The sequence below is a fragment of the Musa acuminata genome, chromosome BXJ3-11 (assembly GCF_036884655.1).
Source record: "Musa acuminata AAA Group cultivar baxijiao chromosome BXJ3-11, Cavendish_Baxijiao_AAA, whole genome shotgun sequence".
NCBI lineage: Eukaryota > Viridiplantae > Streptophyta > Magnoliopsida > Zingiberales > Musaceae > Musa > Musa acuminata.
Genome location: NC_088359.1, coordinates 9,722,040 through 9,741,476, shown reverse-complemented (window position 1 = coordinate 9,741,476; position 19,437 = coordinate 9,722,040). Strand labels below are relative to the sequence as shown.

At 37.4% G+C, this 19,437-nt stretch overlaps 2 protein-coding genes and 1 long non-coding RNA gene across 4 annotated transcripts; 1 reads left to right on the top strand and 2 right to left on the bottom strand.

Annotated features, from left to right (window-relative positions):
• Positions 1-948: 948 nt before the first annotated feature.
• Positions 949-3,777, bottom strand: LOC103971227 (uncharacterized). Its single transcript, XR_670679.3, has 4 exons — positions 3,714-3,777; positions 3,525-3,620; positions 1,510-1,640; positions 949-1,421 (listed from the first exon to the last, which is right to left on the bottom strand). It is a non-coding gene; the product is annotated as an uncharacterized LOC103971227 (long non-coding RNA).
• A 346-nt stretch (positions 3,778-4,123) lies between these two features.
• On the top strand, positions 4,124-7,173 carry LOC135652784 (uncharacterized). The gene is made up of 3 exons (XM_065174022.1): positions 4,124-4,503; positions 4,579-5,000; positions 6,424-7,173. Exons 1-3 carry the CDS (start codon positions 4,339-4,341, stop codon positions 6,860-6,862), a joined length of 1,026 nt encoding a protein of 341 aa, XP_065030094.1. The 5' UTR covers positions 4,124-4,338; the 3' UTR covers positions 6,863-7,173.
• Positions 7,174-8,665: 1,492 nt separating this feature from the next.
• On the bottom strand, positions 8,666-18,363 carry LOC135652783 (mitogen-activated protein kinase 10-like). Of its 2 annotated transcripts, XM_065174021.1 has the most exons (11): positions 17,734-18,363; positions 17,274-17,324; positions 15,809-16,217; positions 14,410-14,537; positions 14,210-14,269; positions 13,494-13,643; positions 13,236-13,391; positions 12,863-13,074; positions 12,683-12,784; positions 9,484-9,647; positions 8,666-9,382 (listed from the first exon to the last, which is right to left on the bottom strand). In XM_065174021.1, the coding sequence occupies exons 3-11, from the start codon at positions 16,203-16,205 to the stop codon at positions 8,967-8,969; spliced, it is 1,785 nt and encodes a 594-aa protein (XP_065030093.1). In that variant the 5' UTR covers positions 16,206-16,217; positions 17,274-17,324; positions 17,734-18,363; the 3' UTR covers positions 8,666-8,966. The 2 variants fall into 2 exon arrangements, with proteins under 2 accessions (XP_065030093.1, XP_065030092.1); XM_065174020.1 differs by lacking the exon at positions 17,274-17,324.
• Positions 18,364-19,437: the final 1,074 nt, after the last annotated feature.

Below are 19,437 nucleotides of genomic sequence, written 5' to 3'. Positions count from 1 at the left end.
AGATTACACTAAAGAATCGTATTAAATTTTTTATGTTTGGAATTAATTATAAACATGAGTTATGGAGGTAAATCTTAGAAACTAAAGATTTTAGATTAAATAAGATTAAAATTAAATACATAAAATATAATTCTAGTGAATTTAAAAATAAAAAGAGAATATAATTAAATTGAATAAACAAGAAATCCCTTTAAATAAAAACTTTAGATATTTTTGATTAATTATTTAATAAAATAAAAAAAAATCGATAAATATATTACTTATTGAGTAAAAATAAGATATTTAAAATGTCGAGGGACATCGGGAGTCTTGAGTGATTATCAACTATCTTTAAGATTAAAAGTAAAATTTTATAAAGTAATTATAAGATCAATAATACTTTATGGATCTAAGTGTTAAGCGGTTAAGAAAAAAATATATAAAAAATTTATGTTAGCAAGATGAGAATATTAAGATAAATGTGTGGAGTTACTATAAAAAATAAGAAAAGAAATACTTTTATTTATGGATGATTATGTATCATTTTGATAGAGGATAAAATGAGAGAAAAATTATTTAAAATGATATGAATATATGTTAATAAATAAGACATTCGGATGTGATAATAAAAAAAATAAAAAAATAATATTAGCGGTATGAAAAAGGTAGAAAGAAACTTATAAAGTTTTAGTAGAAACTATAAATAAATATTTACTTTACTAAACTTATAACTTTTTTACAAATCTTATTGACGATAAAAAAATTCATGTAATCGACCTCAAATAGTTGGAGACTTACAAATTTATTCTTATTGGATCATATAATTTGATCAATAAATTAAGGAATTAAATAATTTCCAACCTTATGATAAAGAAAAAGATGTTTAGAGCATAAGAAAGAAACATCAATTTCCACTCTAAGCCAAATCAACAAGACAATGTTTACTGAGAACCTGTGAGTCTACATGATAACGGAAGCACAAGTGAAGGAGATGATATGGGCTCACAAATTATAGTAGATGTGGATCACTGGCTTATGTAGTTTAGTCACTTCTTCACTTCAGTAGATGTGGATTACATTTTATTTTCCTTTTTACAGTATGTAAAAGCATACAAGGAATTGTAAGCTATTCCCAGAGGAGATTGCCGTCTGCAAATATCATCAGCTGGGTATACATTCACAAGTTACAAAATGCAGCAGATGGTCTCCCTCATGATCTGAACAGTGTTTGTCATGGCCAGCTTCACTACCTTGAACTGGTTCTTCCTGGAAGAACATTGTCCATATATGGAGCACAGATGCAGCAGGATCGTGTGATGGATTCACCATTGTAGCACATCTTGATTCTTCTGGCAAGAACACTTTCGTGAAGCAAAGGTTTCCATCTACTCTAGTCACCATCGTGCTATGATCTTCAAACAAGGATCTTGTGAACTCATGTTCTAAACATAAGAAGTTCAGTCAATCTATACTGTGATGTTATGATCATCGAGCTTAAAAAGAATGAGTGAAATGACAATTAAGAGATACCTCAGTGTCGAAATCAGAGGAAGAGTATGCGAAAAACCCTTTTCACTCGAACTATGTCAAATTGAGCTTTCGGCACTGGTTTGCAACATTTGATGATCAATCAAAAGCTCTTTAGACCATTCAAAAGCATCCTGCTAGAGTTCAATAAGCAAATATTGAGATATTTGTATATGTTTTTTCCTGAAAGAATATAAGATAGGATGCAGGAGTAACTGAAAAAGGATTCTTTCAGAAGTCTCATGTACTTCACGAAAAAGGTTTCTGAACTGGCCTATCGGTGTGGATTTGGCACATGCAGTTTCATTACAATTTAGTTACAGGTAACTAAAATTTGCCAAAACAACAACACAACTTGGGTTCTTGAATGGCTGAAACATGTAGGTTGTAGTTAATCACTTGGCAATGGAGGACAGAGTAGAATTAAGGATTCCAAGTTTGTTCGACCAAGGCAGGTAAGCTATTAGATGATTTCTAGGTACTAAGAGTTAATTTAACAAAGATTTGCCATAAGATGGTTCCAACACACTAAGAGTTACTTGATATTATGAACTACTGTATGCTACATTAAATTTAGTAATGCGTTTCAAGGTCCTCTTAGGACGCCAGAGAACGACAGCAAGGATTCCCGAGCATGTAAAGAATATCATAGCTGTTCTATGAAAAGAACTAATCATAATTTGATATATTGTAAATACACTATGCTGATTCTCAATTCGGAATTCTGATCCACGTTAGAAACCCTGCTATATCAATATTACATTGTAAGAATGTCAGACAGTTCTGGTAATCATTCCCTATATGTAGCAAGAATAACTTTTCATTTGATTGACTAGTCACATAGTTATGCTGGTGCAATTTTCCAAACCAAAAGGCCATCTAACCTAGCAATAGAAAGCCAATTTAGATGATACTTCAAAACAAGTGAAGAAAACTTAAGATGGATGGCTTGAGATATACACACAAACATGTAGCTGCATAGGAGTTGTTTTACCATAACTCACAGATAAGAACTCCACAGAGGGTGTGGGGTGCTATCCAGAGGTAAAGTACTAAGCAGCTCGGCCACTGATGATTGTTTCAATTTGTTACTTTCCTCAAATTTCCTTGATTCTTCCAAACTTCTAACCAGCTATCTGTCATATGCAACAATGCTCACATAATGTTTCACCCAAGCCATTGTTTTTTCTTTTTAGAGGAATACAATACTGTAAATCCAACCTCATTTGTAAGACACTAAGTGATACTATAATATTATCATTTCACTGATAATATACTAAATGGTTTGTGTACATCTTGTACCCTACTCGTTGTCAAGAATGAGCTGAGGCTTGTGGCTTATTATTTGCTTCTAAGAAATTAACCACAGATACTGTAATAGATAAATCAAAAATTGAAATACCCTACATACCATGTTGTCAAAAGTGTATGGATTATCTGAAATTATATATAGAAGAACAACATATAAAGATCAATGGTTTTGCACATTGACATAACTATGATCTTATTTTGCAGGATGGGGCCAAAAAGTCTTTTTTTTAGGTAAAAAAACCTCAGAAGTTCCAATAGTTGGAGCTAACTTTTTGGTGCTACACCTAAAAGATTAATTAAATATGATAAATAAGTTTGACATTCTGAGTGTTAGCACTGGAGATGCACTATATGGACTACAAAGCACTCTTTGTAAGTATCTCTAATTATCTGTTTCTTGGACTTCAAAGTGTTCCCATCATGCCTTGTTATATATACAATATTCCCACACAAAACATATCACTCAAGTTTTGAAACGTTCAAGCATCTTAATTAACGAACAGGAAGAGCAGAATACATCTTTTACTCCCAAGGATCATAGAGGTATCACAAGTTCCACAAATATGTTCTGCTGTGAAAGGTAAAGAAAGATCACTCATTAGCAGCGCTAGAATATGTAGATTATGCCCACTATCAGCATCAAGCATGTTAAAAACTTGGAAACCAAAGTACTTATTTGTATCCGGAAAGGATTTATCAACAATTACCTCAAAACATATAGGTTTCTTGATTAGATCTTCACAATCACCTCGAACACAAACGTCTTACATGTATTCAAGAACGTTTCATTTTTGGAGAAGTACCTAAACCAAATGCAAACGAGAAAATGATAATCTAGAAAAGAGGAAAAAGAGCTCAGATCAACATCCTGTGAATGAAATTTGCGAACGTCAGACATTCGATAGAAGTCCTCAAAGAAAAGCTCAAAACCCTCACGGCTGGTTCTCCCCGATCCACGACATACGCTACGACCACTTCCTTACAAGGACGAAATGTTATCGGGTTGAGACTACCTCGTACAGAGACCCGGATCCGATAAGAAGCGGATCTTGGAGTTCAAACCTGATTCAATTCTCGGTCTAATCGTCAGCAATTGAGCCCATATTGGCCCAATTAGTGAACGGTCTCACACAAAATCCACAGGTCACTTGATTGGGCCGGAGCCATTCAAATCGACAGATCATTTGATTGGGCCGGAGCCATTCAAATCGACAGATCACTTGATTGGGCCGGAGCCATTCAACTCGGCAACGATCGTTCTCAAACCTTCCAAAGCCCTCCCGGTCCAACCAAACCACCCAATTCCACGAACAGAAAAAGATCGAAGTGTCCATCGCTGCACCGATTCAACGAGCAGGAAGAAGGTCGAAGCAAGGGAGAAGAAAGAAAGCCACACTGGAAGGTTTAGGAGGAAGGAAGAGGAACAGCGCGCATGCTCATCACCCCGATCACCATAAAAGCAAGAGGAGAAGGCAGGAGGAGCATAAGAATTACAGCAGAAGAGGAGGCGAGGAGGAGGAGATGGGCGTGGACTACTACAAGATCCTGGGCGTGGACAAGAGCGCCAAGGACGACGACCTCAAGAAGGCCTACCGCAAGCTCGCCATGAAGTGGCACCCTGACAAGAACCCGAACAATAAGAAGGAGGCCGAGGCCAAGTTCAAGCAGATCTCCGAAGCCTACGAGGTACGATCTTGGTGATCCGTTGATCCCGCCTCCCAAGATCCAGCCTTGCTGATCCGTGGATCGCTTGTCTGATAGGTGCTAAGCGATCCTCAGAAGCGCGCTGTCTACGACCAGTACGGGGAGGAGGGGCTTAAGGGACAGGTCCCGCCGCCGGGGTCCGGCGGGTTCGACGGCGGCGACGAGTCGACCACGTTCAGGTTCAACCCCAGGAGCGCCGACGACATCTTCTCGGAGTTCTTCGGGTTCTCTAGTCCGTTCGGCGGCATGGGCGGCGGCGGCGGCAGGGGCGGATCGAGGTTCCCTAGCCGGATGGGGGGGATGTTTGGGGAGGAGATGTTCGGGTCAACCTTCCGCGGCGGGGAAGGCGCGTCGATGAATTTTCAGCAGCCGCGGAAGGCAGCGCCAATCGAGAATCGGCTGCCATGCAGCCTCGAGGACTTGTATAAAGGGACTACCAAGAAGATGAAGATTTCGCGCGAGATTGTCGATGCCAGTGGGTGAGATTCTTCTCTTATGTTTATCGAAGAGATCTTAAAGCTTGGTTCATCATGCTTTCTTGGTTGATCTAATCAGTGCGTGCTTTTTCGGAATATGCTCCAAACATTCTTGCTGTTGAAAGAAACTTGCTTCACTGTAGAAACATTATTGCTATGTGTTTTGGTGATCTGCACAAGATAATAACTTCATTTTTCATTACTGAAAGTTGGATCCATCGGTAAAGATGTGACGAGGTAGTTTGTCTTGGTGAAACAAAAGATGTCTTTGAAGAGCTACCGTTCCCCATTCTCATGATCAAAGTTATTTTGATGTGATTCCTCATTAGTTTTAATCACTAGGCCTATAGCTGCCAATCGGGTGTTATATTCATCTTACAGTCATCAAACTTACTAGTTTGAGATCATATATATCTATGAATGGACTTCACCACTTTTATCGATCATGTAGAGGAATGCTGTCATATATCCTTTCTCTCTTATTGTGATTGCATTATTCTGAATTTTCTCCTTTCACTTGTAATACTTGTTTGCTTTATATACATCCATACATAGATTAATTCCCTCTATTTTTAAAAACTGTCAGCATCATCAAAATGAATGATATAGGTTGGTTCATGGATCTCATGTATGAAAGTCTCAGTTGTCTACTAGTAAGTAGGGTTTTTATTCTAGTCGTGAGTACTCTTAGTCATCATTGGTTGCTGATCGTGAACTGATAGGATAAGTAATGAGTAACACCTTATGTACCCAACATAATTCATTATTGAGTTGCTTCTTCCATCATCATCTTTTATCGTTTCATTATTTAATTAGATAGAAAGCATTTTATTTTTCTGGGAATTCAAGATAAACATATTGTGCAGAATCGATAGGATATGTTTCTTAAGTTGTTCTCTTCCAAATGGTGTCTTGTAAATTACTGTCACATTGGATGTTTTAATAAGAAGTTTATGCAATAATGTAATGGTAGATGCAGTAGGAAGAAAGCCATTAAATGGAAACATATTTCTAATTAAACTTGGCCCAGTGCTCTCTACATAAGATATGGAGCTGCTACTGCAATTTTTATTGTATTTTTGAGGCACAAGGTGTTTGTATGGAAGAATCATAGTCATGCCTATATACTGTTTCCTTCTTGAAACTTAGAGCTGTTGCTGCAATCCTTAATCACAAACTGGTTTACTAGTTGGAGTGTTTTACCTCTTCCAATGTGCAGAACCTACTATTCAGTGGAAAGTTCATGCTTTACTATTAACTACTAGCCTTGCTACTATTTTGAATCTAGTCCAACATATGTCTACCTGTAGGCAGTGTAGATTGACATTCTGTTTATCCTACAGGAATAGGATTTATGTTAATGTGATGTTTATGTTAGATTCATTGGATCTACTAATATTTTGCTTACTCTGTAAATGTGTCACAGGAAAACAAAGACAGTGGAAGAAATTCTGACGATCAACATAAAGGCAGGTTGGAAAAAGGGAACCAAAATTACTTTCCCAGATAAAGGGAATGAATCTCCCAACATTATCCCTGCGGATATAGTTTTCATCATAGATGAAAAGCCACATGATGTGTTCACACGGGAAGGAAACGATCTGATTGCAACTCAGAAAATATCTTTGGTCGAAGCCCTGACCGGTTATACAGTTCATTTGACTACACTTGATGGTCGCAGCCTTACAATACCCATAAACTCCATCATTCATCCTGGCTACGAGGAGGTGGTCGTTCGAGAGGGAATGCCAATACCAAAAGATCCATCTAGGAAAGGAAATCTTCGTATCAAGTTCGACATAAGGTTTCCGCCGAGGCTGACTTCGGAGCAGAAGGCCGGGATCAAACGGCTATTGGTTCTATAAGATGGAATGCAGGCGATGCTGCACATCTAGTGCCGTAAGCGTTATGCTGTGGGTACGGTATGCTCAAATGTCTCTCTTCTTGTTTGTAACTTTGACATTATTCAATAAGCTTTTTTCTAATACACTTCAAGTATTGAGCTACTGTATCTTTGCTTAGTACAGAAGAATCAATTATAGTCGATCATGTTTTAAGTGTGAGAGTGACTCACTCACTCACATTAAGAAGAAATCAGCTGACTTCTGCTGGCAATTGGGGGAAAGTCATGTACCGAATATTAAAAACTTTGTAAAAGTTCAATTTTGTGTCTTGATTATCGGTTTCTGATGTGATATTAGACCCCATAAACATTCTTCAAAACATGTTGTATTTGCACTCTTTTGCTTTGTACGATGAATAGTTCATAAAACAATTCATCCTTGTCATCGGTTGAGCTTCCGGTGGAAGAGTTTCCGTGGTTAATTTTTAAGATCCCTACGGAATAACTGATTAGGAATTAGAATGATGATTGCACCCTTCTGCAGTTGGTATTGTCGATCTTCATTAATTCATTACGCGTTTGCTCCAATATGATAGTAGTTGCTGGGATTACAAAATGTTTAAATTAGGTACTCATAAAAGAAAGAAGCATCATTTTTACTCTGTCTCTCTTTGTGAACCTCTTCATAAATCAAAATCATCATAATCAACTTACCTTATCTTTCTTCCTTGAGGACAACTGCTAAAATCGTTCATACATGAACAAGGATGAACCAGAGGTTAATTATTCTCAACTCCAATGGCTGGATGAGAATCAGATTTTGTAGACGGAAAGTTCGAAGCTTTCTGATAGCCATTTAGTTTTATTTACTTTAATATCATCGATTATCATCGATTTTATCGACGGAAGTATGAAAAAAAAAATTTAATATCTTATTTATATTTTCGATGGTGATGGATGATGGTACCGTTGAAGGTCGCAAGTGGTTGTTATGGATGAGGAGGGAGAGGACGATGCAAATATTGACGCTTTACATCTGCGTCGATATAGATGTAGAGCGATGAAAGGACCACTCAGCATCTGTATCTGTGTCAATGCAGATACAGAGCGATATCAACACAATTGCTTAGTGATGTTGACGTAGATGTAGAGAGGCGAAATGATCTCTCGGCACCTACATTAGTGCCAATACAGATGCAACGCTCTACATCTGCATCGGCTAATGTAGTTGTCGAGCGACATTGCTCTGCATTTGCATTAGATGACAATGCAGATCTCGAACAATTTTTTTGTAATTTTATATTTGTGTCGATATCGACACAGTTGTCAAGTAACGTCGATGTAGATGCAAAACGACAACATCTACATCGTTCTCTTCCTCCTCTCTTTGTCTCACCTCTCGTCATCGCTCTCCCTCATCCAAAACAATCACTTGCGACACCAAGGGCGTCGTCATTCGTCACCATTCAAAACATAACTATAATATTAAAATTATTTTTTTACTGATCATTTTTGTATTTTAATCAATAAAATGGATAACATTATGATAAATAAAGTTAAATGTTTAACTTTCATAACTATTAAAATTCAAATATAAATTTTTTAAATCTAAAAACTAAAATATTAAAAAGATCTAAGTAAATGAATAATCTATAATTATCCCAAGAAAAATTAAGAAAAAGTATAAAACTACGTCAACCAACACAAGAGCAAAGTTATATGTGATAAAAGTCATAACGATCTAGAATCTGCGATACCTCTTCGGATGTCATCTCATATTATAAATTATAAATAAACATTTAGTCTTGCTATGTCGCGACATCTATGGATGAATAAACATATATTGTAATTTATCAAAATATTATTGTTTTTGCAACATTTGCAGCCATCCCTATTGACTAAAAACAAGCTTAAGACATTATACTCGCTCTACGGGAGATATCTCGCGGGAGGAAAACAAAGGAGAGAAGCAAATAGTACGAGGAAAAAAAAAAAGAAGGCATCGGGGGTTTCATCTACGGTAATTTAGGAGGGCATCCACAATAAACTAACATAATATTGGAGAACCTTGCTTTCTCTTCCCTCATGAGTAATATAAGTTAACACCATTACCAACATATTGCGACCTATTTCATTCTTGCTACGCCAAACTGCATGACACCAGCGCCCATATTAGCAGCAGCAGCAGCGATGCCGTTGTATGTAGGTTTTGGGGGTAGCATGTTCGCATCCACGATCATCCCATCTTCCATTGAATCAGCCTTGGCACCTCGAGGCTGACAGAAAGCGTGGACACCCATGTCCATAACTAAGTCAGGCACAGATCGGTGAGGTTTCCGGTCCATCACGAGTCTCTCTGCCTCTACTGAGTTCCGCTCCGAGCATGTCGGATTGGCCATCGCTCTGTTGAAACAGAAGGTGGGAGGAATGACCGGCGGGGGTGGAAAGCCATGATTTCTAATCAGCCTCCTTGGATCATAGGAATCTTTTGGACCTCCATGTTCATATGGCAGCACAGAACCCACCACTCTCCCAGGTTTAGCTGCAATCGTAAAAGCAATATTGCCAACTTGGCTAAATAGGATGATTTACCAGGGGATGGAATAATGGACTTGAAAGGGAACTTGGGGATGAGATATGTACCAGTTGGAATCCTCTGAGGTAACTGTGAAGTCCTTGCAACATTTCTAGGTGCTCCACTGTCTCCAGGGTTGTTGGATGTGTCATCCATGACTTGACTCCCTCTTGATGAAGCCAAATTTGGTTGCTCCCTTGGAGGAACTGAAGTAGAATGGACCACAGTCGATCTACAAAAACAAGTGATTGAAATACTTAAGTCTCATCAATGGGAGATTAAATACAGGTGGGAGAGACATCAGTGCCCGGTAAAGATGTGTTCCCCATTATCATCGTATGTGTTTTAGACTGCACAAAAAAGAGTCAAAATTTGGAATGGACAAGAACATTGATCACAAAACACATGCCAAATTCTGAAAATCAACCAATCTGGATAGAGATAGGCCTTTCTCTTCTTAAAACATTCAATGACCAGATCAATCAACTCCACTGCACAACCAATCACAATCGATTGAGGCTGGTTATTCCCAACTGAATCTGTCAGTCCCAGACGAGTTCGATTGATTCAAGCTGACATCAATAGGTTTCATGTTATAGCCCTCACTTTATGGAAATCACCACTTTCTCCTTTTATTTCAGTCATATTCTTCTTCTACTTCTCAAACTACTTTTTGCCAAAAATTGTCAATCTGACAGTGGATTCAACAGATTAAATGATTGGATCCAGATGAACGACCGATTAAATATGACCAAATTATTGGATCTAGTAAGGTATGGCACAGGACAAGGCCACTCACAGTAGAACAAATTCAACAACCAATACCCACCAATTCTCAATGAAAATTAGCTACAAGTGATGCCAAGTTAAATTCTTACTATAATAAAATAAAAGAAAACTCAAATTCTTGAAGATCTTAAACTATTGAGATCTTTTTGGCTGTCTTCAGATAGAGATATCTTCAGTGATGCCAGTCCAAAGTATTATCACAAATAGGGATGGCAAGGTGCAAGGGCAGAGCACGTTTTACTTAAAACGTCCCTTTTTCACCACTCAAAAATCCCACTTGTCCCCTCTCAGTGCTATGATTATATTTAAAACGTTCCTGTTTCACCACTCAAAAGTCCCACTTGTCCCCCTTCAGTGCTATGATTACATTTGATATATGTTTGATATATATTTGATTGTATTTGTCAATTGAGGAATCATTTATATGGAAATGTGAAAGGCATTTTTTTATGGGACAAGCAGGGTTCATTCAAGACAAGGATAAGTAATATCATCCCAACCCCCACTCGATCAAGGTTTTAAACTTTATGACTCAAACCCGCATGGTGAACTTATATAATTGACAGAATCAGCCTCAAATTCTTGAAGATCTTAAACTATTGAGATCTTTTTGGTTGTCTTCAGATAGAGATATCTTCAGTGATGCCAGTCCAAAACATTATCACAAATAGGGATGGCAAGGTGCAAGGGCAGAGCACGTTTAACTTAAAGCGTCCCTTTTTCACCACTCAAAAATCCCACTTGTCCCCTCTCAGTGCTATGATTATATTTAAAACGTTCCTGTTTCACCACTCAAAAGTCCCACTTGTCCCCCTTCAGTGCTATGATTACATTTGATATATGTTTGATATATATTTGATTGTATTTGTCAATTGAGGAATCATTTATCTGGAAATGTGAAAGGCATTTTTTTATGGGACAAGCAGGGTTCATTCAAGACAAGGATAAGTAATATCATCCCAACCCCCACTCGATCAACGTTTTAAACTTTATGACTCAAACCCGCATGGTGAACTTATATAATTGACAGAATCAGCCTCTATATAATATTGACATGGGATGCATGGTGAACTTATTTTCTCCAATCAAACATCGTCCTTTAATGCATAAAGTCGACCACCTTACCATCATAGAGTTTAGCTATATTTTCTTATGTCCTGCAAAACCTTTGTGGTATCAGTCCGCAAAGAATTAGCAAAAAAGAAACCTTGTGCGGTCCACAAAGGACCTACATAAGAGAGATTGGTAACGTCAAATGCGGCAGACAATTCACGTCTCGTACAACTGAGATTAAAACAATTCTAGTGTCTCGTACAAACATGATTAAAACAATTCGACAAACACTTGAGGGACACCTTGAAGGACTTCAAACACTTCAAAAGACAGCCACAGGTCCACAATAGCCACTTAACTGGGTGTCAAAGATCAGCAAGACTATCCCTGAGTGACCCAAACTTAACTCTCCAAAGCCCCACCCGAACCTATGCCACCTAAGAAGGTTTAAATGGGTTGAGATGACTGACGTTTTGCACAGTGAAGTCAAAGCTCAAAAATCAGTTCGTGAGGCCAATTATCAAAAATGATATAGTAATTGCATTATGGTGTCATTCTTTTACAAAATGATATGCCAACAGACTACTTCTTGTGTCCGCAAAGTTTAAAAAGGTTACTTTTAGGTTGATCCTTAAAAAGACAGTCGCAAGGATTATGCATAACTTAGGCAAATTTAGCTAAGTTAGTGACAAAATGACGTAGGTGTTGTGGGTGCACAATGCGCAGCTGACTGTGACATTACTGTGTCTAAGAAGGTATTCTTCAACTTTTCTTCTATACTTACCTCCATCAAAGAACAACAAATAACCTTTAAAGGCTCGTGAAGTTCAAGAAAAAAACATGTTTGCCATTAACTTCATAACATGGCATAATGACAAAGTCTTTTTTAACTCTAGAAGTACATGCCCAACATCCCATTTTAAGATTCATAAGAACCCTAGCAATCATATGTTCAAGTCTCTGAAAAGAAGGCAAGTCAGAAAAGATAAATTGTTTGAAAAATTAGACTATTGAAACAAAATTTTGATTTGGCTGCAAGGCCCTATGACCTTATCTTTATTGACTTAAACATGTTTTATGTTTCTTATTTTTTTCCTTAAAAACTATGTTAAAACATCTATTTGCTCCTTCAATAATATTTCAAGCTGCTATATCAAGTTACTCCTGAAGCCACCATAAGACTGGTGTAGCCACAGGCCAATTAGATCAATCTATGAAACACCGCTATCCTCTTATACTCTCCCCTAACTTAGCCACCTTCACAAAACATGTTATGATTCTGAGCCATTTTGCATTATGTCATCATTATGCATGAAATATGCAAAACACTCACAGAAATTCCATAAAGAACTTAACATGTTCACATTAAAAAAAAAAAGAGAAAATAAGATGCACACAAAACCTAAATGCTAAATGAACAATTACCGAGGGAGAGAAACATGCTTTCTCTCTAATGGAACTACTGGTCCGCTTTTACCACGATTTTCCTCAAGGTACGCAAACTGCTTCCTGAATTGGTCAACAGCGCTGCAAAATAGAGGTGATGCAGAAAGTTTTACAGGATGCATAAGAAAAAAATATAAATAAAGAAAACCAGGTTAATACCTGGGGTATAGGAAGTTTGGTCTTTCAGTTCCATTAATGTACTCTTTGAGAAGTTGTGGATGATATTCCAATATTTCTCGAAAGATAAGTTCCCTAATGTCCTCCTTTGACACCCTGTGGCGCTCAAATTCAAACTCCATTTTTGAAATTGGTTGACATGAAGGTTCTCTTTCCAATTTAGACAGACCCTTAAAATAAGGGTCAGCTAAGGCCTGATCAATAACACAGAATTTCTTCTTGTCAGATAAATATTATTCAGGATATCTAGTAGAAAACAGATACTTCTGTGGTAATAAATTCACTCTAAAGCAAAGAACATCTAAAAAAAAAATTAGGGTATGACAACATATGCACATAAATTAACCAAACATACCTCCGCAGCTGATGGCCTATCTTTTGGGTCAAACGCCAAAAGCCTTTCTAATAATTTTAGAGCTAGTGGGTCAGCATTTGGAAACTTCTGAGAAAAGGGCACTGGTTGTTTTTTCCTCATACTGCTTAAATATTTTCTTGCTTTCTCATTACGCACCTGGAATCAGCAAGAGAACCGATTAAATAAATAATTTCATTGGTACTTGGCACATAATAATATCATATTTTCCATACAAATTCACGAGAAGGGTCAGCATACCCGAGAAATGGTGTCTAAGGAAGGTGTTCCTAGAAGATCAGTCATCAAATCCAGCTGGTGAACCACATTTTTACCAGGGAAAAGTGGCTTTCCAATCAAGAGTTCAGCAAAAATGCATCCAATGCTCCAAATGTCAATAGCAGGGGTATACTGCAAAATCATAAAAACTGTGATTTACTATTTCTAAATGACAAAACAGCATAAATGAAAATAAATGTTGTTCTTTAGCACAATCAAGTGCCCAAATACCAAGCTATGTCAGGTTATAGGAGAGGAGAAATTAATCCTTCTTGAATATCCAATTCTTCATTTCTAATATATTACATCTCCAAGTAAAATATCTAAAGGTGAATACTTCAACATTTTTTTTAATACATATGAATACACAAGCACATTCATGTATAATATATGCACATAACTTTATAATTACTTGTGTATGATAGTATGCATGTGCAAAAATATGCATAGAGATACACATATTAAACATGTATCGCATATGGGAAACTTTCTTCTACAACTATTAGTCAATTCGTCTAACTAAAATAATGCTTCAAAAACCAACCTCATGTGGCACTACAACACGAAAGACCCAGTAGTTGGTTTAGTAAATGGTGACACTTCAACATGACTAAAACTACAATAAAACTTTTAGAGGTGTACTATTTTATTGGGATTGCATCATGTGACAAGCAATTTATCCTACAAATATACAATACCTTCGAATAAAATGATCCACATAGCTCTGGAGCTCTGTACCATCTGGTTGCAACATAATCCTACAAGATATGTCATTACCTTCTGAAGGTCAATATACTCAAGTTACAGAAAAAAGAAACTATAAGATCAGTTTACATAAAATTCTCAAGGAAAGAAAGCAAGTTTCAAGATAAAGAACTCCACTGTTTTCTTGGCATACCGTCCAGAATATAGTTGTTGGTGTGTCATTAAATGCAACTCTTGCTAAACCAAAATCACATACTTTAAGTTTGCAGTTTGCATTTGCCAGAATGTTCTTTGGTTTTAGATCTCGGTGATAAACATTAGCTGCAATTACAAAAGCCCAGTGTCAGAACAAAGGCAAATATCTGAAGTGCTTGAACACTGTATTTGGCATTTAGTACTCTAGCATTTTGAATATAAAAAGATAACCGACAGCATAAGATTAATACAAGTCAACCATAAAAAGAAATTTAAGAAACAAGATCCAAGAAACATTTAGGAATTTTGAAAACATTATTCAGAAAAGTTCATGTTGATAACAGGTCAATTTTATATAATATAAGAAAGATATAAGACAGTCATTACAAGAAAAAAAAAAAAAGAGAACAACGTTACTACCATATGTCATGAAACAAGCAGATCAAAATCCCTGGAGAAATAAATTTCTTCAGGAAAAACACAAAACAAAGAGAATAGACACATCATAATGAAAAATGAACTCCTCTTGCTGCCAACTATAAAGAGGAAGCATCTTACAAAAGAAATCACCTACTCATACAAAAGATATCACCTCCTCCCAAAAGTTTGAAAATAACAATCAGATGAGAAGATCACAATCAGAAAAATGGTCAAGTATCTTAATTTTCTACTTTGATTGCCCTACCAAATGAAGTGTAAGACAAACAGGTGCTGCAAAACTACTTTCAATTGCAACCAGGTTGTGCCTGTTTGGAGAGATCAGCATAAATTATTTATGCTGCCCATGGTACATCATAAATATTCAGCTAACTTTCACTCCCATAAAAGGAGAGAGGTAAATGTAGCTGGTGTGTAACTAACATAGTCAAGCTACAAGAAGGTAAGTAGAGCAAGAACACGCATATCACCCTTTTGTTAGCAAACAAAGTTTCCCAATGGAGCATCTACGAAACATTTCCTAAGAATCCTGAAAGTATATGGATACAGCAAGTAAATTTCACTTGCTAAAATATCTTCTATGGTGTCAAATACAATGAGGAAGTATCTTGAAGCATTAGACGTGTATACAGCATGGACAAAGGAAGTAATTCTAAGCATTCGTATTCACAAACTATAACTGGCAAAAAACTAAAACTGAAAATGATCTCATGTGAGTTGTATGTATAGACATGATTGGCTAAATGGATCCCCACTCATAAACCTCTTTTGAAGAGCCTGATTTATGGCTTAATATGAAGTTTTCCCACACATGATCAAAAGTAACACTGAACAGTGTCAAACAAGCAATGCTTTCTGGATCATTATAGAGGTTTACAAATGAGAATATACCAAAAGAGCATATAAAACATCATAATGAATTACTTCATGAAATAGAACATTTGACATGAGATTTTTACCTGTATGGATATATTTTAATGCACGAAGCAGTTGATAAAGAAAGAACTGGTAATGCTCCCTGGTTAAGTCATCATTAGCCTTTATGACTTGGTGAAGATCTGACTCCATGAGCTCAAAGACAACATAAATATCTTTGAAGTCCTTTCTTGATGGAGGCAACATAATGTGTTTTATCTCCACGATGTCAGGATGTCTTAAAAGCCTAAGAAGCTTAATCTCACGAAGAATCCTAGCAGCATCAGAAATGTGTTCAAAAATATCATGTATCTTTTTTATGGCCACTTTTTCACCGGTATGTGTGTCAATGGCAGAACACACAAGTCCATAACTCCCTTTACCAATGACCTCCTGAACTTTGTACCTGCTGACATCCCCATATTCCGTGAAGAAGTCCATCTCCGATGTGTTCTGTAGAAATATCATTGCAATAAGATAGAGTCAGTGACCTAGTTAACAAGATTCCAGCACCAGAAAAAATTGACTTGTTGCAACCCTAAATGGAGCTATTGCTTTGATCATGCATAGCTAATAATCAGTTTGATTTTGCATACAATTTCTTTCTTGATAAGCTTGCTAAAGGCTAGACTACCCGAAATCCTTGTAGGAAATAAAATAATTTCCAAGAAAATGATCAAAAAGTAAAACCACGAAATCATATCAACAGCCACATGAACATCAAAATATTGAATGTGCATACTATAAGCAATGTTCAAGCAATATGTGTCCATATTCTTCATAGTTTATGTACAGATCTCATAAGTTAGAACAGCTGTACCGTAAGTCCAAACTTTGTATATCTAGATTTAGAAAATCTCTTAAAAAATGTTCTCTGCTATTTTTAACAACGTGCAATTGAATACAACAAGAGCCTTTTTTTTTCCCCTAAAACTCATAAAGATAATGAAACACTTCAAAATGATACAGGTCTCTTTTTGTTCATCAACATTTCATACGTGCCACTCCTATGCATGGAAATGTTTGCTATTCTTATTTCTTTTCGCTAATTCGCTATTATCATTTCCAAATTATCAAGGTTACTGCATCATCTAGATAACAAATGGGATCGCTCATGATCAATGATATACAACCAATTCAGTTGCAGAAATAAGTAACAATATTAAACAAGGAAGAGACCTTTTAGAACAAATCTCAAAGATAATCACTATCAGAAGACAATAATTAATCTCCACGCCAGCTAAGTCAAAATCCAATGATTCTTCAAGTTGTTGCAAACAAAGACAGAGTGGAGGATACAGCAGAAGTTGCTAGGAAGGACACGGAATGTTTGGTAATGTCATTGATAACTATGATAACAGAGAGATTCTTGTTATTAAACTAGCAATTTAATGGAACAGAATCAGGTTCCTTGAAAAGTGGAATCCACTACGCCATCAAAGTGGACAAACTTTGTGCTCTTTCTCTATGTAATTATCTTCCAAAGGCATCAAAATAGGGTCAAGGTACCTACAGCAGCGAGGTTCACATCTCCATATTTAGATGCAACAGTAAACTCCCCTACAAATAAAAGCAAAAGATAGAGAGGAAAATTCAATAACAAAAGACGAGATTTTACCGCAATAAACTAATCAGACGTGACTGACTTGCAAAAGTGCTAAATCATGTCAAACCAGAATTTTAGATGACAAAGTTAATAAAAGCTTAAATCATAGTATGGCACAGAAGGGCCAAAACAAAATGGCGGTCCAAAGAACCAAGTCCACTATAGAAACAAATGTTATTCAGGTAATACAGTAAAATCATGAGATTCATCCCCATATCAATTATGCGCAGAGATATCATGTTAATCCTATCGGAAACGAAGCAAGAGAAATGGGTTACGGGGAATGAAAACAAGGAGAAGAAGTTCTTGCTAAATTTTCTTATGCAATACATGCAAAAATTGAGCACATCAAGAAACCCTAACCTTCTTTCGCTGATCTTGCTGCATCTTTTAGGACTTGACTATACACTCTTGTACTCTTCCTCCTAAAATAGATCCTTATCTCCCCCTTCTCTTTCCTGTTGCGCAGAGTAAATAAGGACCCTCCGACTAGTTGAAGTTCGGAAAGAAATCGGCTGATTCAACTTCAGAAGACAACAGTCCGCGGCAATCTCAGCCGCATTTGCCCCACCGGCACCTGCTCCGGATCACGAGCCTGCAGTCCCTCCTCGCCCGTCTCCAATCCCCAACCAAATCCCTCATGCACCCCGCCGCCTCCTGGCCCTCCGCCGCCGCCCACCGAGCCCTCGATTCGAAGGAAAACCCTGCGGCCAGCACGGTCATACAGCGCCGAAGCACGGCTTCGCGACGCTGTTCGGCACCATCTCGGCCTCGATCCCGATGCCCCTCGAGCGCGCCGACGCAGATCTCTCCGCGAGACGAATGGTGGGAGGTCCACCAACAAGGGGGAGGAGAACACGAAGCGGAGGGGAGGTGAGCGAAGCGGCCTCGAGACTGGTGGGACAGCAGAGCGGCACGGAGACGGCCGTAGAAAGAAGCCGACTCGGTGTTCTCGATCTCGTCCTCCCTCTTCCCTTCCCCCACACCCCTCCTTCCACCCGAATCTTAATACCTAGATGCCGACGCTATTCCCACGCCGCTCCTCTTATTACCCGAACGGCAGAGCCAGTGGGCACCACAACACGATCCAATCATCGGGCAAGCAGGGGGAGCAAGTATAAGGAACCAGTAGAATCGGGGTGTCGGGGGTACTCACTGTCACAGGGGGGTTTCGTGGATGGCATCGGTGGTGGGTGTGGGTGGGTATGCCATCGGATTTATGCTGCTTTTGCTCCTTTTGGGAAATCTTCTTCGGTCTATCCCAGCCGACAACAAATTGACCGGCTCGCTGTATTTATTCCTGATCTGGTAACAACAGTTTATCCACGCGTCTGTGCGTGTCAGCTACCCGCATGCTGATTGGAATCGGAGCTGGGGCCCGCTCGTAGTGTGTGCAGCTTACGAGTTGCAATGTCGCTGGTATCGTTAGGCCTCCAGTAATGTAGCATTGCATAATGGATGTGTTTCATGTCCTACTTTTGTGTGAATATTAAGACTGAAAGGGGATATGGTTACCATGATATATTCATATGGGGGCGCAGTTTACCCCAAAAACACGAATTAATATGTTTTTACCAGTGAGCCCCTCTCATTACAAAATTTACCAAGAACCGTAAGACAGCAAAAGGGTAAATACGTCATTTTAATAATTATCATATGATTGATGTTTATGTTATGTAAATATAGATATATGGTGGCATTGATTACCTTAGTTGATAAAGATTTTAATAATTTATAATTTTTTATTCGTCTTTTTTTACAAATTTTTTTAAAGGTCTCAAAAAGTATATAAAAGTTTAAAAAAATAGAATAATTATTTTTATCATATTTATTGATTATATTAAAAAGTTAAAATGAGTTGGATAAATGTTATGGTATTATGCTCATAAAACTCAACATGATAACATATCAAAATATGATGTAAAAACTCATAAAATAATTCAAAAATTAGAAAGACAAATGAAGTATATATATATATATATATATATATATATATATATATATATATATATATATATATATATCATATTTGTTTGCTATGTTGAAAGATTGAAATGAGTTGATAAA